General features: G+C 52.4%; 10 protein-coding genes across 10 annotated transcripts; 3 read left to right on the top strand and 7 right to left on the bottom strand.

Moving 5' to 3' along the window:
- Window positions 1–117: 117 nt before the first annotated feature.
- Window positions 118–2,904, bottom strand: msh2 (the record flags this gene model as incomplete). The annotated part of the gene is made up of 1 exon (XM_064841858.1): window positions 118–2,904. One exon carries the CDS (start codon window positions 2,902–2,904, stop codon window positions 118–120), a length of 2,787 nt encoding a protein of 928 aa, XP_064690693.1.
- Window positions 2,905–4,105: 1,201 nt separating this feature from the next.
- LTS14_009174 (uncharacterized protein) lies at window positions 4,106–4,909 on the bottom strand (the record flags this gene model as incomplete). Its single annotated transcript, XM_064841857.1, has 2 exons — window positions 4,106–4,759; window positions 4,814–4,909. The coding sequence occupies 2 exons, from the start codon at window positions 4,907–4,909 to the stop codon at window positions 4,106–4,108; spliced, it is 750 nt and encodes a 249-aa protein (XP_064690692.1).
- Window positions 4,910–5,313: 404 nt separating this feature from the next.
- On the bottom strand, window positions 5,314–6,684 carry LTS14_009173 (uncharacterized protein; the record flags this gene model as incomplete). The annotated part of the gene is made up of 1 exon (XM_064841856.1): window positions 5,314–6,684. The coding sequence occupies one exon, from the start codon at window positions 6,682–6,684 to the stop codon at window positions 5,314–5,316; it is 1,371 nt and encodes a 456-aa protein (XP_064690691.1).
- Window positions 6,685–6,960: 276 nt separating this feature from the next.
- On the bottom strand, window positions 6,961–8,808 carry HEM14_2 (oxygen-dependent protoporphyrinogen oxidase; the record flags this gene model as incomplete). The annotated part of the gene is made up of 1 exon (XM_064841855.1): window positions 6,961–8,808. One exon carries the CDS (start codon window positions 8,806–8,808, stop codon window positions 6,961–6,963), a length of 1,848 nt encoding a protein of 615 aa, XP_064690690.1.
- Window positions 8,809–9,481: 673 nt separating this feature from the next.
- On the top strand, window positions 9,482–11,636 carry LTS14_009171 (uncharacterized protein; the record flags this gene model as incomplete). Its single annotated transcript, XM_064841854.1, has 4 exons — window positions 9,482–9,867; window positions 9,924–10,117; window positions 10,173–10,198; window positions 10,254–11,636. 4 exons carry the CDS (start codon window positions 9,482–9,484, stop codon window positions 11,634–11,636), a joined length of 1,989 nt encoding a protein of 662 aa, XP_064690689.1.
- Window positions 11,637–12,012: 376 nt separating this feature from the next.
- Window positions 12,013–12,879, top strand: LTS14_009170 (uncharacterized protein; the record flags this gene model as incomplete). The annotated part of the gene is made up of 1 exon (XM_064841853.1): window positions 12,013–12,879. The coding sequence occupies one exon, from the start codon at window positions 12,013–12,015 to the stop codon at window positions 12,877–12,879; it is 867 nt and encodes a 288-aa protein (XP_064690688.1).
- A 433-nt stretch (window positions 12,880–13,312) lies between these two features.
- LTS14_009169 (uncharacterized protein) lies at window positions 13,313–14,199 on the bottom strand (the record flags this gene model as incomplete). Its single annotated transcript, XM_064841852.1, has 2 exons — window positions 13,313–13,350; window positions 13,434–14,199. The coding sequence occupies 2 exons, from the start codon at window positions 14,197–14,199 to the stop codon at window positions 13,313–13,315; spliced, it is 804 nt and encodes a 267-aa protein (XP_064690687.1).
- A 499-nt stretch (window positions 14,200–14,698) lies between these two features.
- ATG7 (Autophagy protein 7) lies at window positions 14,699–17,302 on the bottom strand (the record flags this gene model as incomplete). The annotated part of the gene is made up of 2 exons (XM_064841851.1): window positions 14,699–17,039; window positions 17,097–17,302. The coding sequence occupies 2 exons, from the start codon at window positions 17,300–17,302 to the stop codon at window positions 14,699–14,701; spliced, it is 2,547 nt and encodes an 848-aa protein (XP_064690686.1).
- Window positions 17,303–17,691: 389 nt separating this feature from the next.
- DCD1 (Deoxycytidine monophosphate (dCMP) deaminase) lies at window positions 17,692–18,786 on the top strand (the record flags this gene model as incomplete). Its single annotated transcript, XM_064841850.1, has 1 exon — window positions 17,692–18,786. One exon carries the CDS (start codon window positions 17,692–17,694, stop codon window positions 18,784–18,786), a length of 1,095 nt encoding a protein of 364 aa, XP_064690685.1.
- A 697-nt stretch (window positions 18,787–19,483) lies between these two features.
- Window positions 19,484–21,745, bottom strand: LTS14_009166 (uncharacterized protein; the record flags this gene model as incomplete). Its single annotated transcript, XM_064841849.1, has 2 exons — window positions 19,484–20,456; window positions 20,484–21,745. The coding sequence occupies 2 exons, from the start codon at window positions 21,743–21,745 to the stop codon at window positions 19,484–19,486; spliced, it is 2,235 nt and encodes a 744-aa protein (XP_064690684.1).
- Window positions 21,746–22,854: the final 1,109 nt, after the last annotated feature.

Below are 22,854 nucleotides of genomic sequence, written 5' to 3'. Positions count from 1 at the left end.
TTGAAAGGAGCTATAATACATTATTGGCTACAATGTCCCTTTCTGATTTCGTTTGCATTGAAGCCGTCCAACGCCGTCGCTGAAGAGCAAGAAAGTCAGCTACTCCGTTTCGAGCAACTACAGCGCCTTGACGCTCTGAAAGAACGGGTTAGCAAGCAACGCCTCGTTGCCCATAACTAGATCCTTCATCCTTTGCACTTGCGCCTCTTTGCTCAGGTTCTCGGCTTCAACCTGCTCTTTCCATTTCACTAACACTTCCTTGAGCATTCTGCTACCATCCTCGACTTCTTGCTTGCTGGCTTGCACATGCTGGACATCTTCATTTTTGCCGGAGAAGTCTTCCAGTTCGTCTGCTTTCCGCTTGGCCATGTTCACGACCTTTTGTGGGAAGCGAACGAGCTCGGCGACGTGTATGCCGAAGGACTGGTCGCTGATGCCTGGAACGACTTTGTAGAGGAGTGTAACTTCTCGACGACGTGAGTTGCTAGTGCTGTCATCTTTCATCGAAGTATCCCCATCTGCGTCGCCGATATGTGCCACAACATGTAGGTTCTGGACTTGCGAGTACGTCTCGTTCAGTGCCGTGAGCTCGTGGAAATGCGTGGCGAACATCGAGAAAGCGCCAATCTCCTTAATGATGTGCTCGCTAATCGCCCAGGCAAGACCGAAGCCATCGTACGTGCTCGTGCCACGGCCGAGCTCATCAATGATGACCAAAGATTCGCGGGTAGCTGTCTTGAGAATATTGGCAGTCTCAAGCATCTCTGCCATGAAGGTACTGACACCTTTGAGCTGACTATCGCTTGCACCTACCCGAGCAAGAATGCAGTCGAAGAGTGTGAGCTCAGCTTCCGAGCACGGCACAAAGCATCCAATCTGTGCCATGAGCGCAATGACACCAATCTGGCGAATGTATGTGGATTTGCCGCCCATATTTGGCCCAGTGATGATGAGGAACTCTGATTCTCCGCGCAGGAGGGACACATCGTTGGTGATGAAGGACACATCATCTTGCATCTCCATGCATGGGTGGCGAGCCTCCTTCAGTATCGTGTTGCCAGTCCCTCGCGGGTGTAGCTTGGGACGGACGTATGCTGTCGGTGCGTGTACTGAAACATGAGCGAAGCTGACGATAACATCCAGATGCGCGAGCACGCCTGCGAGCTTTTCAATCACTGGGCAATACGAAGCAGCCACGTTTACTACTTCTGTGACAAGACCGCTTTGGGTGCGATTGTAGTTCTCCGACAGTTGATCATGTTCTCTTCGATAGGTTGTCATCTTGGTCGTACTGAAGAAGACGCCGTTTTTCTGTGTCGAGCATTCCTGGTATTGCTTTTTGTTGCGAATGGCTGCAGCTTCAGTCCTGGTCAGACGGAAGCACCATCCATGCACTTTGTGGTTTTCCAGAAAAAGCTTCTTCTCTGGGTCTTGGTTGAGATCATCAGCGACTGCACGATGCTCGGCATCCATTTGGTAGCGTAATTTGTCCAACTTTTTGCGAATGATACGAAGGCCATCATCGAACTCAGACTTGATGATGAATTCGTGATTGTCGAGTGCATCGAGGTCGACAGTCGTCTCAACCATTTCCTGAAGCTTCGAGAAGCTGTCTGAAAATGAGCGAAGCTTGTCCGTGTACTCTGTGTCTAGTGCATCTTTATACACTTCGTCCATGACCCCTTCGAACGTGCCAATGAAGTCTGGCAGTCTGATAGCAACTTGGTACGCTCTGACAACATCCTCAAGATTAGCCTTCTTTCGCTGGAACTTCTTCGCAAGTCGATAGAGATCTGGTATCGAGCGCATATGTTCCTCTTGCAGGGTCTGCCGAAGTTCCGTATCGCTCACGAAAGCTTCCACGAGCTGCTGTCTTCGCTCAACCTCTTCGATATTCATGAGCGGTTGCTTGAGCCACTGAGCTAACAGCCTACTGCCGACTGGAGTCTTGCAATGATTGAGCAGGCCGAAGAGACTCATTGTCTTGGATCCATCCTTGGGTCCGGGCATCAGGTTCAGTGCCTTTAGCGCCGAAGAGTCCAGCTTCATGTACTGACTCAAGTCATGTTGGTATAGCTGATACTGGCCGAAGTTGGTAGGATCTGACATGACGCCGAGATATTTGATCAGAGCCGCAGCGGAACTCATTGCGAGCTTGAGATCGGTCTGCGGAAGCGTTCCAGCTGCGCGTTCATCTCGTAGCAGTCTTGTCAGGTCTTGCTCGATGTCGCGGTTTCCATAATCGCTTTGGGGTCTTTCAGATACAGCACAACCACAGTTGTCTGCAATGACCTTAAGCTTGTGCAGCTCGGCATCTTTCTTCGTGCCATCGATCTGGATCAGGCACTCTCTGACGCCAAGCTGAATGAGGAGAGACTCGAAATTTGAGTAGATGTCGTTGTCAGCGAACTCGCTCACGCCCAGCTCTCGGACACTTGCATCAGCGAAACATACGCCGACTTGACGTGCTTCGGTGGCTTTGGCAGAAACCTTAACCGCTAAGATGATTGGCGCAGAATCGATGTGACCACCGAGCTCGTCCTCGATGTCTTGCAGGTTGCCTGGGGATGCTTGTTTTGCTACCTTCCACTGGTTTCTGCCTGTAGTCTGGAGAACCTCAATGCGCTTGCCCAGGCGGAAGATTGCCTCACGAAGAAAACTTCTGTACGCCGTCCATGTCATGGTGACAGAAGGTAGTCCTGGACTTCGGCCTAGAGTCTTCACGACGGAAGTAGTCTTGTACTGGACTCGTGCAATGAGCATTGCATCCTCGCCATGGGCGCTGAGCCAGTCGCCACGATCGAAGATGCGGACGGTCTCGTCATTTTTGTTCGCTTCCAGTTGGTGAAATGTCTTGATGAACCCGACCTCATCGTCGAGTTTCAATTCTGGTCGGCTCGACATTGTGTATGTTGGTGGAGATAATACGTGCTTGCTGCAAGAGATGGAGTCGCGTTACGCGCTGCGAAAGTTCGACGCGTAAAGTGGAAGGCCTTAGGCCAACATTATTTGCAGCACTATCTCACGACTGCGATGAACTCCAACCTCCTCGATATGAAGCCAGTTCCCACCAAGCACACGGTCCTGCCTTCAGCTGACTATAGAGTCCTGATCACTTGCACGCGGTTGGAGCAAAAGCTTTGTCACCTGCGTAGAACAGTTGACCGTCAGGAGAAGCAGGACAGCTCCATCATCTTCTTGCCACAGTCGCCTTGATCTGTTCAGACAGTACTGTTCTACTTACACTCCCTCGCGCTGCATTATCGCCATTTTTCTGCCTCGGCGAGCATGGCTGGGACTGTACTAGTGGAGCCTCTGCAGCATGAGGACCTTAAAAGATACGTTGAGCTGTACTGGAACGCCTTCGAGCCCCTTGAGGCAGACATGATCTTACCCATGGTCTATCCCATGGGACTTCTGCCGCACATCCAAGAAACTTTGTGTCAAAGAGTCATACGCGAGACTGGTGGCAACATCGGCGAACACTGCTTTGTTGCTAGAGACAGCCAGACTAGGGAAATCGTAGGTGTATCGTGGTGGGCTACGACTCATGATCCACCAAGAACGGAGGCAGAGATTACTGCTGCTTTGGGGAAAGCCAAGGAAGCAAGGAAGCTCAGGGCACCAGTGGCCGGATCTAATATCGCCTTGGCTGAAGAAGCTTACACTGTGAGTATGCGTTGCGAATATGAAACGATGCAAGGCCGTCCGTACACAAATTTGCGGCTACTAGCTGTCAATCCAAGCCACCAACGACGTGGAGCGGGCTCATTACTGCTCAAGCATGGCCTGAAGAAATTTGCTGGTGACCTACCGGTTTATATAGTGGCAGGTGTAATTGGGAAGCCGCTATACGAGCGGTATGGTTTCAAGGTCATGAAAGAGAAGCCGTTCGATGGGCGCGAGTACGGAGGCAGGTCAGCAGGAAAGCATTGGTGTATGGTGCGCCCTGCTGCGCAATGCGATGTGGTCACGGATGGGACTTAGCTTGACTAGGATGCCGGCACCATGGGCTCTTGTGTATCGCTATAAAGGTCTATCTGAGACTAGCTTGCCTGCCCGACCTCTAGCACTCCATACCGGCGCTCGCGCGATAGCACGCAGATCAAGATGAGTCCGGCGCGATCAGATCATCCACCATCGCCTGAATCAGTGCTATCGCCACCACGGCTCCCTTTTTCAACGTTGCCTCATCACTCTCGGCGGGCACGTGTAGAAACATCACGGGCCGATCAGATTTCTTTCCGCCTTCGAGCATCTCGTTAGTCCTTCCGTACCAAACCATGCTGTTACGGTACGTGTAGTCACAGAGATAGTGACCAGCGTCATCACTACCTCGGCAATCCGCACCATGAGCTGGCGAAGTCGCAGGAATATGCTTGATGGTATATTGCCACTGTTGCAGCAATTTCTCGAAGCCCAAAGATGTCTCTAAACGCTCGGGACAGTCTTTCAAAAGGTCTTCGGACTCGTCAAGTTGAGGGAGATTACCATCCAGATCTTTGTTCTTCACGTAACCATCTCGATGTGCGTAGCGCTCAGCAGTATAGAACGCTCGACCCGAAGCCATGCCAATGTGGAGGACTAGGTCAATGGTTGAGCTATATGCTTCCAGAAGAGGTGGTATCAGCTCGTAAGAGTCCTTGTAGCAAACGCGTATTGGAGAACCATAGGTAATGATCTGGATAGGTCTGCCATCTGCGGTGGCGTTTGGTAAGGCGGATGGTAAGGATCTTGCTATTTCCCATGATGGGTTGACCTAGCCGTGTTAACAAAAGGCATAAATCACGAAATGGCAGTGGGTGAGACCTACCGGGTACTTTTCCTGGAACGGACCAAAGCCTGTGACCAGGATTGTGACTGCTCTTTTACTGTCGTCCTTTGGGGCATCGTACGCTATGGAGCCCATTACGGGTAATGCTGCTATGGTCGGCCCGCCTTGCACGATGCCGATCGAAGGACTGGATCCACACAGCAATGATCTTTTGCTCGAGAAGGAAAAGGTTGAGAGAGATAATTTGCCAATAATCTGATACTGTCGTGGGATGACGAATTTGGAGGGCTTGTGTTCAGTTCGGAACGCCGAGGTCGTAATTGGGGGCCGGGACAGCTATGTTTTGCGCGGACCTTCTGCGAGATAGTGAAGTCGATGACGGCTCGCATATCTCTTGAGATCGTCTATTGTATGAGTGCGGGGCGAGAGCTTATCGGTCAAGTGGACCAAGACTTGCATTTTCGCCGGGCTTGCCACGATGTATTGCCGATATTTGATGCACTAGTTGGACATCGTTACCATGAGAGTAGTCGTGAGGATTATGAAGACAGCTTGATTTCTGATGCTTTGCGTATCCTGTTCATGACCGCTGCGGCGACCGAGTCTTCGATGTCGTCGATGCCCTCCACCAGTATAGCATCAACATCCTCTCTATCAAGCTCGCGTAAAGCCGCGAAAATGCCTCTGGCGATACTGTCTGTGCTCGGACCGATATTGATATCAAGGACGAGGAACGTAGTCTCTTGGGCGTTTAATGACATCGACTGCATCGCCTTACGTGGCTCGGGTGTTGCGTCTAGGGCGGCAATAAGAGCAGTGACTCCGGTCATATGCCTGTTGTCGCGATTGCGATTAGATAGCTCTGTGCCATTCACATTGCCAGCCTCGAGTGTGACCGCTCTATCCTCGTGTCGATGGTTGACTTTCCATCGCTTGGTGCGGACCATGCCTAAACGTTGATTGGTTCCAAGAAATGGTACCATCTCCTGGTTGGCAGGAGGGCTTCTTCCAACCTCATACAGAATCACGGGAGCCTTCGGCGAGTAGTGGCGATACTTCATGCCTGGTGCTCTTGGCTGGCTTCCTGTCTCGGCAGCGTTTTTATAGCCCATCTGCACGTTCTCCCAACCAGGACACGATCGCAGTTGTTCAATGCTGATGCCACCAGGTCGTAGGATCGTTGGTGGTTCAGATAGCCCATCGACGACTGTGCTCTCGACGCCCACACTGCATGGCCCACCATCGATAATGGTACGTATTCGACGATCGAGATCATGATGTACATGTTCTGCTGCAGTAGGCGAAGGCTTCGTCGACGCATTCGCAGAAGGCGCTGCGACTGGAACATGTGTCAGCTTGATAAGTGCCAGAGCAAGTAGATGCGCAGGCATGCGGGCTCCGAACGTGCTCAGTCCGGCAGTGACCTCGGGTGCCAACGGCGACCCGGTTGGATTAGGCAGAATAATGGTCAATGGACCAGGCCAGAATTGCTTGATCAACGGCCTATAGATAGACGGTATAGGATCGTTGGTAGCATTTATCGAAGGCCCATCTCCAATACTCATGCCAGGTCGGAGCAGAGCTCTCAGTTGGTCGAGAGAAGCGAAGTGCACAATGAGTGGATTGTCGGACGGTCTTTGCTTAGCATGATAAATACCCTGTACGGCATTACTCCGAGTAGCGTCTGCGCCAAGTCCATAGACAGTCTCGGTAGGGAAGGCAATGGGGACATTAGAAGTCCTCAGCTCCTCTGCTGCACGAAGAAGATGCTGTGCGTCAGATGAAGTCTCGTCCAGATCTATCTCAATATCATCGAGGAGGTCATCACTCTTTGGTCTAATTTTCAGTTTGCCGATGTTTTTGGCGTTGACAGGCAGAATTGCCGTTGCTGTTGACGATCGTTCAGCCATGGCGGCGATGCAGCGACGGAGGAAATCTTTCGCCTGTGGAGTTGGACATTGAAACGTAAAGGGAGGCGGTACGGATGAGGGTAGGTCTGATCTGATCAAAGGACGGCAGAGGCGATGTATTGTGAGCATAAATATCGTTACAAGAGTCACAAATTTCGTGGTCGCGAACTCGGAAGGCGCGCCTTTTCACTAGCGCAATCACGAACGCACGTGCTGAGTGCTGGTCACGCTTACGAGGATGTACGTCTACAGCCATCTAATGTACACGCTATGCTTTCACTTATCACTTTGCTGTCCCGGCCTCACAGGCTTCAGTCGAACAAAGTCAGTCGTCCCGACGTGCTCTAGACCTGTGCCATCCATGCCACTGCGTAGGCTCTGGACTACATCCCAAGCAGATCTGAGGCAGTCATTGACACCTACTCCAGCCATCCAATTGCCAGCCACCCGTAACCGACCCTTATACTCACGCCATATGTTGTTGTGTGCTGACTTGAGTCGGCTTTCGTGGCCGACAGTATACTGTGGTATACAGTCCTTTTGGATGTTTACTTGCCAGGCCTCGGGCTCTTCTGAAATGTTGAGGTGCCGCTGCAAGACTGATCTAGCGAGTGCCAGTCCCTCCTTTTCATCGGGAAAGCTAGGCCAGCCATTCCACCAATGCCCGCCCAGCATCACTGTCAATTTCGTGCCGCGCTCGGGCACATCATCTTGTTTGTTGGGCTGGTGGGGCATGTTGTACCATGCGAAGTCGTTCACGTTAATGAGCTGACCTTGCTCTCGCGCTTGCTTCAGCTGATCGACGTCGTTGACTTGCCAGTTGTTGAGGTCCAAGTCTTTTGGGGAAGGCGAGTATGCTGTGTCAAACACTACTCCAAGTGCCCTTTCGGGATTGTTCTCGAACGGTGTGGCTTGTGGAATCAGATAGCCGAAGCCGGGAGGATGCAAGTCTGGTGTCCGGAAATAGAGATTGACGGTCATGACAGTCACGGTGGGAATGCTAGGTACCAGAATCGTGGTGGCCGTATCTTCTAGTTTCCTAGCCACCTGGTTGAGGTGTCCTGGTGACAGCGCCGAGATGACATGAGTGTAGGTGCCGGACTGCGTTGCATCCTCCGCGTTCACAGTAACGTTATTGCGATTCTCCGATGCTACGATGGATGTGACAGGCGTGGAAGTCCTGAACTCTACATTGCCTTTCTCCACCAGATGTCTTGCAAGCTTGTCGACCAGCATCTGCAATCCATCCTTGAACGTGAAAGCAGTTGTGTCTTTCAGCGTCGCTCGCAGTAGCGGATCCCAATTGTAGCTTTTCATGACCTGCAGAAAGTCCGCTTCTCGCCTTGTCAACTCCGGCCCATCTGCTCTGCTCTTCAACATGCCCGCGAAGATGCTGCCTGCAGTTGCTTCGTCACGCCATGGTCCCGAGAACAGACTCTTTGCAGATAGTTGCCAAGCATCTCCAGCATAGATACCATGTAAAACAGCGCTGAGTATGCGGTCAACGGTGTTTCGTGACAGTCGTCGTGAGAAAAAGTCACCCACACTCTCATCTTGCACACCTTGATCTCGAGCCTCTCTGAAGATCTCCTGGGCTGCTGCCCAAGGTGTTCCGCTGAACACTGGCTCTGTCAGAAGACTCCAGGCATTTTCAGCAAACCCGAATGCTGGGTGTGGCATGCGCACCAGATGATCCGGATAGTATACATATCGATTCTGCGCAGCAGGCGAGGTCTTCTGCGGGAATATGGCATCCTTCGCAAGATCCAGCTCTTGCATCATCCTTGCGGAAAGCACTCCATTACTGGCTGGTCGTAGAGTTCGAGGACCGGCCTCGAATAGTATGGTTCCATCTTTGACTGGTACCCGCTTCGACGAAAGCCATCCTCCAATGCGATCCGACGCCTCATAGACAGTGATGCGCGAGTTTGGCAGCTCTCGTGCAAGGTAGTATGCACTTGCGAGACCAGTAATGCCTCCGCCGAGTATTGCTACATCATGCGTTGGCTTTACTTCCGTGCTCTGTCTTCGGAACTGGACAGCGCAAGGCCATACCGCCTGCGTGCCGGAACGTCTGTACTGCCTGCATATGCTGCGGTTTAATTGATGGCCATGGCGAAGCATTGCTGCATAACAAGCATTGCTCCGAGCACGAAATCATGGCTGTCATCGGACTGTCCACACGCCGATGCATCCTATCGCGCTAGTATACGCTTACTGATCCGAGACTGAGACGAGACGGGGTGCGTGCGAGGTTTATTATGCATCCGCTCCTGCCTATTTTGATCTGCTAACAATGTTCGGCCAGCACAACCCGCCAGCATGACAGCAAGCACAAACTGAGGCGTCACTTCGCAGTGGCGGCATTCCCGAGCCTTCAATCGTCAGTACAGAGATTCGCAAAGCCGAAAGCTCACGACATGGCTGAGGCCAAGGTGCTCGTCTACGGCTAGTCTCTTGCGGCTGAAAGATAGCACTATGCACGTATGTCATAGTTGGCTCCAACACTGCAACCTCGTGAGCTCGCGCCTGATCTGTGTCGGTGAGCAACATGCGCCGGCTGCTTGAAATCGAAATTTATCCCAAGATCCATGTCGCCTAAGCGGAGTGATACCCAGGCCTATGTCCGGCTGCATTGATCTTCATTAATCCGTCGGGTCGGCGTACTTGAGCCTGAACATTACCAAGCAATGTTGCCTAGCTGAGTGTGGCATCCATACGTTATCGACAAAGCTGTCGCCTTGTGATCTGTGCACTCGTAACATGATACAGCCAATCTCCACCTGGAGTGCCGGAGATGGACAGCGATACCTGGATAGCTCAGGCGAGCTGGAATGGGGTTGTTGACATAGATCGAGCTCCTTCGCCCAACCCACGACCATCGAAGAGGGCAAGACAATCAACGACGTTTCCAGAAGGCCAAATCGCAGACGTTGACGACGTCGATCAGGCTTGGCTGCAGCAAGAGCTTGCAACTAGCAATTGGATAGAGGGCGACCAAGACTGGCTGAATCTCGATATCAATGGCAACGACTATGGAGAATGGGTGGACGACAGCACGCAGCTGTACACCGAGCTATCTAGCGAAAACGAGACGTGGGAGCTTTCGCTCAGCCAGATTCCTACTGGCGCACTTTCGAGCACCAGGGGGAAGATGATGCAGACGGGATGCATACCTTGTCTGTGAGTATATATTCGAACAGATCGTTAGCGGAAGCAGCGTTGACAGAGATATCTAGCGTGAAAGGAATACCATGCGATCCGCGTAATCCAGCTTGCAAACGTGCCATGTCCGATGATTGGAACCTGAACTACCAAGACGAAGATCATGAGAGCTCAAGCTCAACACCAGAGTCTCTGGCTCTTGGCGCATATCGACCAGATCTTACCTGGCGACGGAATTGGCGTGAGCGACATAGTCTGAACTTCTTTGGTGAGTATCTTGAGAGTTGCTATTGTTTTCCACGAACTGACGTTCTTTTTCCTAGTGAGCTTCACTGCGCCACAAATGGCAGTAAGTACTTTCACGGGATCGCTGACATGAGGAAATCATTGACAGCCGTTGCTAGGGGTTCTTTGACTCGACATTCTGGCAGAAGATGGTGATACAGACATCGTACCACCAACCTGCGATACTACATGCCATTACAGCAATCGGAGCTTTGCATGAAGCCATTATACAACGTGCGTTCGCAGACGAGAAGCGGAAATCTCAAGCAATGGAATTTGCTCTGAACCAGTGTAATCGGGCCATCGCTTCTCTCACAAATGCTCAAGCTCGCTCTGGCGGTCAAGCGCCTAATTCGAGAATTGCACTCACAACCTGTGTGCTGTTCACCTGCTTCGAAGCGATGCAGGGTCGTTGCGATAGTGCCGTTAGTCACGCTTTACAAGGTCGACGCCTACTACAGGCCGCAGGACATGGCAGCTTGGCCAGCACAGCAACTAGCGTAGACGACGATATCGAGCAGATGAGACCACTGGTAGAACGACTAGAAGTCCAAGCGACCGCATTGCTGGACAAAGCTAAACGACCAGAGACAGACTCCGACTACACGACGCTACCACAAGTTGACCTAATCTTCAGCTTGGACCATGCACACAATGCTTTGCACCACGCATTGAATAGCATCATGCGCTTCATGCAAAGTTTCCAGCCAACTGGGTCAAGCGAAGAACTTGCACAGAGCAAAGCCAAGAAATACTTACGCTATGCTCCCTGGTTCCAGCAATGGGAGAGTGCTTTCACGGCCTTCCTCGCCGACAACAGAGACTTCATGGTCAATATGGACTTCAAGCGAGCTATGGTGCTAAAGGCGAATCATCTCGTTGGCACAATGCTTGCTTCAGTGGACCAGTCTGCAGGACCAGTGGCCTATGATCCGTACGAAACAGAGTTCCGTGCAATTGTCGACCTTTCGCGTGAAGTACTGGCGACTTTCTCTTGTCCACCGCTCCCTACACTGAGCGGTGGCGCAGCGGGAGCGCCGTACCTCTCATTCTCGCTATGGGTGACCGATCCACTGTGGATGGCCATCTCAAGATGTCGAAACCCTAGCATTCGACAAGCCGCATTTACTCTGCTGTCCCAGAACCCACGCCAAGAAGGTATATGGCATGCCGGGCCTCAGCTCTCCAACAATCGATATATGCGGCGAGTCGAGGCAAACCAAAGCCGATTGAAGGAGACCGTCAAGGGCAAGAAACCACCGGCCAACCAGCCCGAACGGTCCACGTATGACGACAGTGATGATGAGGACGACAACGCACACAACGACAATGAGACAAATGGTCGCGACAAGCGGACAGAGGTAGCAGAGGAGACCCATGCATCTACTTCTCGCGAGGGCACTGTCAGAGAAGAGTGGGTCGACCTTCGTGCCGCCGTCAGGCAAGCTACTGAAAGTACGTACCTGCTGACAACGATCTCCAGCAAAAAACAACAGGGCTAATTGTTGCTTTCAGACGATAGCAGCACCGCGAAAGCTAGACTGAAAGTCGGATGGTATAAGGATGAATGTAAAGGACGCTGTACGATCCCTACGATGAATGAGGTGGAAGCAGACAGGCGGCGAAAATATACAGAATCAGCGACGTGAAGCAAGCATTGCGCGCAACAGCCATTTGCTCTCTCGTCGATACCCAGTGGCGCTCTCACAAACCTCGTGGATTGCGCGGATATTGTGGTCACAGTACGGAAGCCTGCAGTTGTGCAACGTCCCAGCAAGCAGGCCGCACACTCAAACCTTCAAAGAACATGTCGACCTACTACATCCCGACACATGACCCTTCGTCATCTAAGCGCTGAGGCTCACTGCTTTCGTCGCCATGTTCGGCATGCCTGGCGTTGGATTGCCATACCGCAATCGCAAGGATGTGGCGCGAGCGCAGAACTTTAGAGGTTGGACAAGGCGACATCCTGCGCGATCGACTGAAGAAATGTGGACGCCGATGAGTGGCGCGATGCCATGGCCACGCAGCATGTACGGAGCCGGAGCAAGTGTCCCGAACTATGATCGCTTCGAAGAGCTTGAAGAAGTGCCGATACGCCATCCACTATCCGCCAGCGGGATGGCCTTCAGATCACCGAAGCATCGAGGAGGCTCCGGACACAATTTGATAGCTTTCGACAAAGCTGCTGAAGCCTTATACGAGGCTCTACAGTATGCAGTCAAGCATTGCAAAGCCATCAAAGAGCAATTCGAGAACGAGGTCATACAATCCTCCATCGTGCAGTGGGTGCCGCCAAATATGATGATTGCGCTTTGGACGATGAAGATCGATTGGGACGGTAGCAATGCTGCAACCCAGGACGGTGCTGCAGCCCAGCAGCCGCACGCTGGAGTAGCGACATACAGAGACATGAAGTCTCTATTAGAAGCCATGAAGGACATGCAGATGTGTGAGCTACCTCGTTTAGGCGATCTGAACGGCTCGGAGGTCAGGTTGAGTCCTGAGATCCTCCGTAACACAATCAATAAGCTTCAAGTAACGCTACATGGTGTGGAAGAAATGATGCAGTCGGTACGGAAGGATCGGCTGCTGATGGATGCTTTGATCAAGGATCTGGAGTCGACTGTGCAATTGTTGATGGACGTGGAAGAGCTTTGGACGTCTAGACCACGGCCTGCGGGCCCGAGAGCACGAGGTGGTCGTGAGGATGAGTACAGGTGGCGGCGGTATGACGATGACTGAAATGGATTCATGCGGTAAGGTTCATTTGGACTTCAGGGTCGTGAGACCTTCCCAGTCTGTAGCATATTAGCAGTGAGCTGAATCGATGAAACAGACTTCTATACTCACCAAATGCAGTCCTCTCATCATTCTTCTTGCTGACAACCACCTCATCACCAAGATGTATCGTATGTCCCTCGCTGCCCGGGTGCAAGAATGAATACCTCCCAAAGACCGGGCTCCACCTGCAGCCCGGGTCCACTCGCCTGTCGCTACTAAGCTTCTTAAGCATACTGCCTGCTTCGCCTGTGCCAGGAGCTCCGGTCGCGCTTCCAGGAACAACACGTCAGCTTAAGTTCGGTTCCTTCGAAGGAATCCTCATGTTTGAGTAAGACAAGGTAGGAAGCAATGTTTTGCTTTAAAGACCGCCTCTGGCAAAGGATCGTCGGGAGTCTTAGGCGAAGAGACGGCTCGCAGAACAAGTCGAACTTACTGTATAATTGTCAGCATACGGTTCCTGAGGTCACGTCCCTCGTGAGAACTGTACTGTACCTAATCTATGTTCAATGACTTACAACGACCACAATTGTGGTCGCACACTATCTTCGTATCACCACCAAAGGTCAATTCACCCCAGAAATCTTCCTCCCATGGTTCGTCCGCGCCGGATATGATGATGTTGGGTCTGAACTTGACGATGTCATAAGGCTCGCCATCTTGTAATCGGTGGTGAACATCGTCCATTGATTTCTCCGATACAACGAGGTATGGCGCGCAGTCTGCAAAGGTGATCTTCTCGCCTTGCTCATTGTTGCCCATGACAAGCTGTGTGGCTTTGCTCGTCATGGATGAAAGCCATCCACTTTCCGAAGCTTGCTTGTTGCCACTCGTTGTCATGAGCACTCTGCGCATGTCCGTACCCAGATACACAAGTATACAATCAAAGCCGAAGCAGGACGAGAATTGCTCGTTATACTTCTGTGCCATCTTATACGCTTTCGTTGGGCTCTTGTGCATTGTGACCTCGACTTCCTCCAAGCCATCGGTCTTTGGTACTAAGGGTATATCGAACGTTGTTCCTTCTGCATTTGGGGGTTTGTATGCAATCGTGATAGTTCCGGTCAGCGCGTCGCCGTCCTCGGGGATGTTGATGGATGGAAAGTATCGTGCCATGGCAGGGTAGTGTCCGATCGCCATATTCTTGTAGCCACCCCCCTCCTCGACCTGGAGGAGCATGTATCTTCTGTCGTAAGGGAAGCCATGTTTGGTGACCACCGTCTCGTTGAGTTCAGTGGCTCGAATGCCCTTGATGGGATATGTGTAAATCTTTTGGATCTTCATTTTGCGCTTGTAATGAAGCGAATGAGATGAATGGTAGTGGCACAAAAACGGAAGCGATGTCTTCCCTACCTGCTTGTCTCCTCTCTGATGTGGTGAATGCGCATCTCGGGTAGGAGCACCCGCATCGTATCGTCCTGAGGGTGAGGGGTTGGATAGGCCGAAAGGCTAACATGCCGCCACACCATCGCCATCTCGTCGACGCAGCTTTGGGCTCATTCCATCTCTCGCGATGCAGCAGAGGAGCATTCTGCCTCTGCCAGAGGCCCGGGGTGAAAGGTATAGACACGATCAACCCTGGCACCATCTCCAATTCCAATGCTCGAGCCGCAAAATGTTTCGTGCTTCTGCAATTAGTATCACTCGGATTGCAAGGGCTCATTTATCGCGAGTCCACGACGTAATACGATCTCGACTGGGTGCGTAGGAAGGAAAATATCTCTGTATACACACTCCCATCATAATCTCATCGGCATCATCGCACTCTATCATCAGCACACACTCAAACCAACTCCCCATCCCCCTCTTCCTCCCCCAACCCATCTTCGTCCTCCTCACTCCATTCTCCCATCTGCCGTTCCGCCTCATCAGCCTTCCTCTGCACCTCAGCCAACCCACTAACCTCCTCAACAAATCCTTTCTCACCAACGGCCCGCCTCACGAAAGCCCATCCATCCCGCTCATACGCCTCCAGAATACTCGGCGAACAAGCCGCACAACAGTCATACGCTTTGCACTTGACTTGAATGGTCTGCCATGTACTCATGTACCCCCTCAACTGATGTGGGACTGTACCTAGAGGGTGGGAGTTAGGCTGTGAGGGATCCGTGGGCGGAGCGGGGAGGATGGCGTTGGCGCTGCTGGAGGTGGGGGGGTTGGGTGCTGGAGCGCGGGCACGGAGTCGGTGTTGGGTTATGCTGACTAGGAGTTCGACGGCTAGTGCTGAGGCCAGAGGCGCGGCACCAGGGCGTGTGACGGTGCATTGTTGGTCGAGTGTGGCGTTCTTTTGGCTGTCTGCTGGCGCTACTACGTCGGAGCAGAAGTAACAGCCGAGCTCCTCCTCTCCCGGACCTGTACTCGATGGTGTGCCGCTTGCTGGCTTACTGCTTTCAGAAGGCGATTCTATCGGATCGCTGGCCGCAGCTTTGAGCGACTCTGGCACGTCTTCGGAGTGCTTGACGACCTTCCCATCTGCACTTTGTTCACCCTTCGGTATGGATGACTCCTTTGTTCGGAGTCCGTGTCGCATCACAACATAGGTGTCGAAGCCGAGAGCAGCGTTGATTACAATCTTGCCAGCTGCCTTGCCCATGACAGTAGGCAGCCATCGACTCTCGCGGGAGTCCATGAGCAAGAAGACAGCATCATGACTCTCGATCAGCTGTTTCAGTCTCTCAAAATCCTTCTTGACAGCCTGCTCGTCTATGAGCGGGTGACCAGCCATCGGCACAGACAGATTGATGCCATCTGCGTCCATACCAGGATACACTTCTTGTAGCATATCCGCCGCCCTCTCGGCTTTCCTCACACCTCCATTTTCGCAGTCCTTGAAATCGTAAAGAGGCTGCCGTACAGGATTGCTATACCTGACTCGTGCGTTGTCGACGAATGTGATCTTCCTTACACCCCAGCCCATCAAAGCACGAGCGACATACGAGCCGAGTGTGCCAGCTCCAAGGAGCAGACACGATGTATGCTTGATGGCTTCCAGGTCTATTGAAGGTGATATTCGCCATTTGATAAGCTTGAGATTGAGGTCCACGGCTTGATCAGCCAGTTTGGTGGGATCCATGTACGCTGCTAGGTCGACTGTCTTCGACTGCAGCTTCTGCTGTTCGTTGCGCTCCCAGCCTGTGACCTTCGGCAGCTCAGGTATTTTGGGAGGATGTTCTTTTGGGGGCGAAGGCTCCGGATCCACGGGCTCTTTCTTCCGCTCCACTAGCTCACCGAAAGCATCCACATCGTCCGGGCGAAGAGCACTCGATGTTTGCATGGTAGGCATGTCGTGGCTCAGCTGTTGCGCTTTCTGATCGATCGGAGGATGTACAGGTGTCGTAGATTGTAGATTCAGGACCAGACTTGTTGGGTGTTCGCGGCGAGGATGTGTATCGCGGTAGCAGAGGATTTGGACCTTGTCTAAGTGCCATCTGTGTCGCACCAGCACTAACAGATTCCGAAGCATCCAGCCAGGGTTCGCAGGATATGTTGACGGATCAACAAAGCAAACGAATCGGTCTTCCTCCTCAGCGTTGTTGAAAAACCCATTTTCGTAGCTTGCCAACGAGCCGATTGACCATAGGAAGCCTAGCTCGCCCAAGCTTTGTGTCCGACTCTTGCGACGCTTCTGTGCGGCAAAGTTCATGTTGCCGTCGTCGTCCTTCTCCTCTTCAATCTCACCACTGCCATTACCACTCCGCCACTGCCCTTCCAGTACGGACTTTCGCATTCGCTTTGCCAGGAAGAAGCCATGTTGTCGTGTGTCAACGCTGTACCGCCATGTCTGCACGTTCTCTACCAGCGTCTCCGTCTCTTTCTGTCCCAGCTTCTTGACTGCTTCATCTGCACCTTTATCTTCCGGGCCAGTCAAGCGCCATTGTGGATCAGAGTGGATGCAAGGAAAGGCGAAGTGGTAGGTGAAGTGGTACTTCTTGAGGTTGGCATAGCAGATGGCTGAGAAGCTGGATAATAAGCTCGGACAGCTGTAGATCGTTCCGTCGTTGATGGCGTCCCAGATGGTTCGGCCGGCTCGCTCAATATGCGCGGCCTTGTCGACGCTCTTGAACTCCTCGGCCGTGTTGAAGTTGCGGATCAAGCCTTCGGCTCTATAGAAGTCTTGTGGTGCACTGGGGACGGTGTGAGCCTCCATATCGTGCCTACACACGTCTCTGATACTCACATACTCGTCAGTAGTCAAGGCTGAAGCATGTATCTGCATGCGAGCACTGCGTTCGGGTGGATCTCGATGGTTGACTTGGTACAGGCCCAGGACACGACGAGTGGGAGCATCCAGCTTGTCCTTTTCAATCTTGGCCCTCGAGAGGGCCGAGTAGAAGCCAAGATCGATGTCGGAAGTCCATGGTGCGTATTGGAGGGGGTGAGTAGACATTTGGGTAGGGTGGAGTGAAGTAGAGTAGAGTAGAGGAATACTATAGGTACTGGTGCTAGAAGTTGTCTTGGATCATGTCAGTTGTGTGACAATGAGCCTCGTGATGTGTATGTCGCGTGCCTCGTCAGGTCCCAGGTCTGTCTTGCATAAGCTACAGGTACAGCGACCCGCAGACCAGAGGGGCACGAGGACATCGCGGGGTTCGGCAGACGGCAGGCTTGGTTCCGATAGGCTAGATTGCAGAGCTTCTATAACGCGTCTCCCGTACTCACGCGTCCGCAGACACCTTGCCACCATATGATATATTGAAGCAATCTTGGATCTTACAAGAGAGAAATCTTCCAGAAAAGTTGTGGACGGATGCAACTAAAACAGTCCTACAACAAACCATGCTCATCGGAATATGTGGCGGCATATGTGCTGGCAAAACCTCAGTCCAGGATTATCTGGTCAGCGTGCACTCCTTCCAACCACTCATTCTAAAGTCAAGGAATACGCCGGCAGTCGAGACATCAGCATCACAGGCCCCGGTTCCTCGTCCTCAAGAATCGTCGGATCAAGTCAAGACCTTCAATGCCGCGAACGAGCTCGTCGATTATGCCACGCAGCATTGGCAGACCAAATTCTGTACCACCTCAATTCACGATGAAGAAATTCTGGAAGCTTTATCTCATCGACCTTTCTTCGTCTTGCTTCACATCGATGCTCCGATATCTGTCCGGTGGCATCGATTCAAGGATCGATGTGCTAAGGCTTCCATGACACCACCCACACTTGAGCAGTTCGTCCTACGCAACGATGACTATCTTTTCCATGAGACAACAGGCCGTGTAGCTCTTGCATCCAAAGCGCAGATCAAGCTTGTGAACTCGACAACGTCTGTGGAGAAGCTGTGGCAGGCTCTGGATGCTCAGAACTTGACAGATTCAAGTCGTATCCGACCTACATGGGACCAATACTTCATGACTCTGGCGTCGCTTGCCGCCCGAAGGAGCAATTGTATGCGTAGACAAGTCGGCTGCGTGCTAGTCCGGGAGAAGCGCGTAATGGCGACAGGCTACAACGGCACTCCTCGCAACGTCACGAACTGCAACGAAGGAGGTTGTCCTCGCTGCAATGGAGGTGGCGGTGGCGGATCATCCCTGAGCACTTGTCTGTGCATACATGCTGAAGAGAACGCTCTTCTGGAAGCCGGACGTGAACGTGTCGGTGGCGGAGCAGTCTTGTACTGCAACACCTGCCCTTGTCTGACATGCTCGATCAAGATTGTCCAGGTTGGTATCACCGAAGTGGTCTTCAACAAGAGCTATTACATGGACAGCGAGGCTGCTAAGATCTTCAAGGAAGCTGGGGTCAAGCTGCGGCAGTTTTCACCGCCAGCCGAGGGTCTAGTCAACCTGGTGGATGACATGCCAACCAGTGTAGCACCTGCGACGACTACGCAGCCGTCGCATGGCGCGAATGGGACAATTGCAGGAGCCTGAATGGTACCATCATCCACGACCGCGCCGCTGATACCTACGATGACAAGGCAACGCATCGACTACTCTTGAGATCCTGCGGCTGAGAACACCATTTTTCTCACTCAGCGGCATCAGCAATCGCAGAGTGCGTGATAGCAGGTCATCAACCCTCATGAGGCCTCAACCGAACACCGTGCTGCAGCAAATGGAGTGGTAGCCAGACGACCACAATCTCAGAGTAAGACAGCACAGCTTAGCAAGCGCGCCCGTATCTATGCATCACGCCCAGGGTGTGCTATGGCGCACAGTGAGCCGCTGAAAGTTATGACTGAGAACTCCCATTGCGTCTATCTCCACGCCTTTGTCGCCGTAAGAGATGAGGATGAGATACAGCAGAAATGCATAACTTCCGATGATATCGTGGTCGGACTCGCGCTTCCAATTTAGAAGGTGACTCCAGCCACTTCGGAATTTCAAAAACTACCTAGGCTTGTTTGTCAAGTCCTAAAAGGGCTGGGTGCCTGTACCAACGAAGGTATGGGAAGAGCGGCAGAAAGAGGAAGCCGATAGAGTGAACGCACAGACGCATCGAATAGCGGCGGACATCCTTCGATGAGGCCCTGCTGGAGCAGCACAATTCAACTGCTGCGAACTGAAACCCATCACTAGGTACCTATACAACCGTCACTTTCTCAGGATCCACATCAAAGGGACAAACTCACGTCCCACCCTGCTTGACCGGCAGAATACTCGCCCTCCTCTGCCCACCACCACCATCACTCTTCTCCTTCACCACATCGCTCGCAGCCACCTCCAAAGTCCTAGGTCTCCGATAAGTATACCCAAAAAAGGCTCCCTTCTTCCTGATCTCCATCACCTTCCTTCCCACAATCGGATCTCTCAACAACTTATCCCTCGGCCTCTTTCTCTCCTTCCTCCCACGATTTTGCATCTTGATTGGATCGACTCCGTTCATCATCTGCTCCTCGCATACCTGCACAACGCGATCGGCTTTCCACTTGGGGTAATCTGCGCCGAAATGCTCCTTTATGCGTTGGAGTTCGCCATCTGAGCATTGTTCGATGCCCAGGTCCCTTTTCTCGCGCTCAAGGCACTCAATCTTCCAGCGGTCGAAGTGAGGGCCTAGTGCAGTGCGAGCGAGATCGTCGTTCACGTCGCCTTCGAGCTCGAGACGTTCTTTGATGCTCATGTAGCTTGAGGAGTCGTCGGTCACGATATCCTTTTCGTCTTCGAAGTATTTTGTGATTGATTGGTTCTCCTTAACTCGCGGTACGAACGGTGGCTGCATCAGATGCATCTGCGACCAGGGGATGCTTTGGAAGAACTTGTGGGCTTTGATCTCTTCGGCGCCGTTGGCGTAGACGTGGCGGGCGAGTGGACTGCTGGCTGCAGAGGATATGCGGCGACCGAGTCTTGTTTCGCAGTGGCGGTATTGACGGGAGCTGAGGCGCAGCTCTTTATCGGTCAAGATACTCTGGAGCAGATCGATGACTGTATCAGTTGGAGATGCCATGAGACGTCTCGATTCGGACGTGGGTCTTGACCAGCGCTCTTGCTCGGGAAACCTGAGCGTTGCACGATGGTTGACAATGCTCTCTTTCGTCTTGATGCGGTTCTCGCAGTAGAATGGCGTGCGGCCATACAAGCACTCGTACAGGATGACGGCGATGCTCCACTAGTCGCATCGTCCATCATACGCCGTGCCCTGAATGACTTCTGGTGCCATGTACTGACTTGTGCCAACGATGCTGCGCGCCAGCTTTCGGCGCTCCGTCCGATTGCGATAGTTAAGTAGACCTTCGCGCTTGGCAAGTTCTTCAGGATCAACCTTCGGCTTTGGCTTACTCAGGTGCATCTCGTCGTTGCCATCATGTTGTGCTTCGCGGATATCATTGGTATGAAGTTCCTCGAGGAGGTCTTGCTCATCACCTTCGACCTGAATGCCAAGCTTCTCGAGGAGGGTGTAACGTTGATTGGAGAAGTAGGATTGACTGTGTGCCCAATGACCATCGAAAGCCAGGCCGAAGTCAGATATTTTAAGGTGGCCAGATGCACTAATGAGGAAGTTGTCGGGCTTGACGTCGCGATGGATCCACTTCATCTTGTGTACTTCCTCAATGCAGAGGATCATCTCGGCAATATACCACTTCGCGACATCTTCTTCAAGCACATCCTCGCGAAGCAGTAGACCCAAGAAGTCGCCGCCGATCATGTATTCCATGACCAAGTATAAGTTGGTGTTGTCCTGGAAGCTGGCGATCAATGGTACAACCCATCGGGAACCTTCTGCATGGACTAAGAAGTCACGCTCAGCACGAAGATGTCCTTCCTGGCAAGCGCGCAGCATTTCTGACTTTCGTATGACTTTCATAGCGAAGACATCCGCGAGAGACCTGCCAGCTGGGAGGTTGCGACGGGCTGTGCCATCCATGTTGCTGATACATGTAACGGCAGAGCCGTTGCTATCGTCCAGACTTTCGCTGCCATTGGGACGACCCTCTCTGCCTCTGTTGACGCGCTCGGTGACAAGCCTGACTACACCGAAACTGCCTTTACCCAACACCCGGATGACGTCGAAGCCTGCAATGGAGATGCCTTTCATGTTGTGCCTACTGATCGAGCTAGCCTTGAGAACTCGAACTTGTCGGAGATGGTCAGTCTCAGCACGACTCCAATCCTCTTTAGCAAGAACGCGATCGTCATGTGAAAGTCCTTTAGCGTTCATGATCTGTTCGAATCGATTCCGGCGCAGAGATCGTGGAGAAGCTGATTCGGACATAAGATTACTGAAGTGCGTCTCAAAGTAGACCTTTGTAGCCGCAACATTCTCGACCGTTGTCACGGATGGTTGGATATCGATCTCGGCCTCTTGCACAGGTATCAGTAGGAAGCGGCCACTGTCTTCTTCGATGGGTGGAAGAGTGTTCTCGTCCTTGTCAGCAGATGTGCTCTTGCTCATGTTCTGACATTCTTCCGGCGGTGTGCGCTTCTAGCGCCTAGCAGAAGACCCTGGCGAAGTCAACGACGTAGCAGCGGTAGATGTGGTGCTCGCTGGCGACCAGTCACCATTACGGCTAGAGCTGGTCACAGAGGACGAAACGGTGCCAGGCGAGCTGTAGCCGCCGTTGGCAGGCTTTTCAGGTGTTACGGGCACAATCGTTGTGATGAACGGTACACATGGTTTCATTCGCATATTGGCCCGATGGACGATTGTAGAGGTTCCAGTATTGCCATTGAGCTTCCCCTCGAGCGCCGCGATGCGGTCAGAAATTTTTGAGGAGATACGACTTGTACGAGATTCGCCAGAACCGGTAGCCATATTCTCGCTATTTTCCGTGTGATGACCATCCAGCTGGTCATTACTTAGGCCTTCGAATCGAACAGATCGTTTGCGCTGAGACCTGAGGGAGTGCTCGTTGCTCGATGACGAGGTCCGAATCCTATGGAAACGGAGTAGAGCTGGTGCTGGAGGAGTCGCGGTGCGGTGTGAAGGGGAAGCGGTGCCATCCAGCGCATCTGGTGTTCGAGTACCTGATAAGTCATACGTGAGCTCTCTATTTGTCGGTGTGAATGGAGTAACTGACGATGAGGAGGATGCATCTTGTGAAAAAGAAACGAGACTTTGCGGCGTAGCTTGCTAAGGCTCCTGGAAAAGACGTTCGATTGCTCTGCTCCAGTTATTGGCCTTGTCGCAGAATGCGTGGAGGTGGTATCTGGAATAGATGTGGTAGTACGGACGAAGAAATGGGACCTCTTCTTCTTGACAGATGTTGGAGTGTTGGGGTCAGTCGAAGCTCTACGCTTACTGCCGGGCTCTGTCATCTTTCATGCTGAGAGGAAACAATGATGAAGTGCTGTGGTAGTTAGTGATGTGGGTCTGAAGTGTGAAATATGACCGGGACTCAGATGACATAACAGGGAGAAGATGAGTTACGTGTTGGCCACGACGAGGCAACTGCCATGCATGAGTGGAGCAGATCAAGGAAGGCGTTGATCCATTCACACTGGCCTCCCTGTAGAAGGGAAGAATGAGACCGAGGAGCAGTCTGAGAAGAGATCTGTTGAAAG

This window comes from Recurvomyces mirabilis, assembly GCF_035927965.1.
Source record: "Recurvomyces mirabilis strain CCFEE 5264 chromosome Unknown scaffold_29, whole genome shotgun sequence".
NCBI classification, from domain to species: Eukaryota; Fungi; Ascomycota; class Dothideomycetes; order Mycosphaerellales; family Teratosphaeriaceae; genus Recurvomyces; species Recurvomyces mirabilis.
This window is presented reverse-complemented; position numbering and strand designations above follow the sequence as displayed.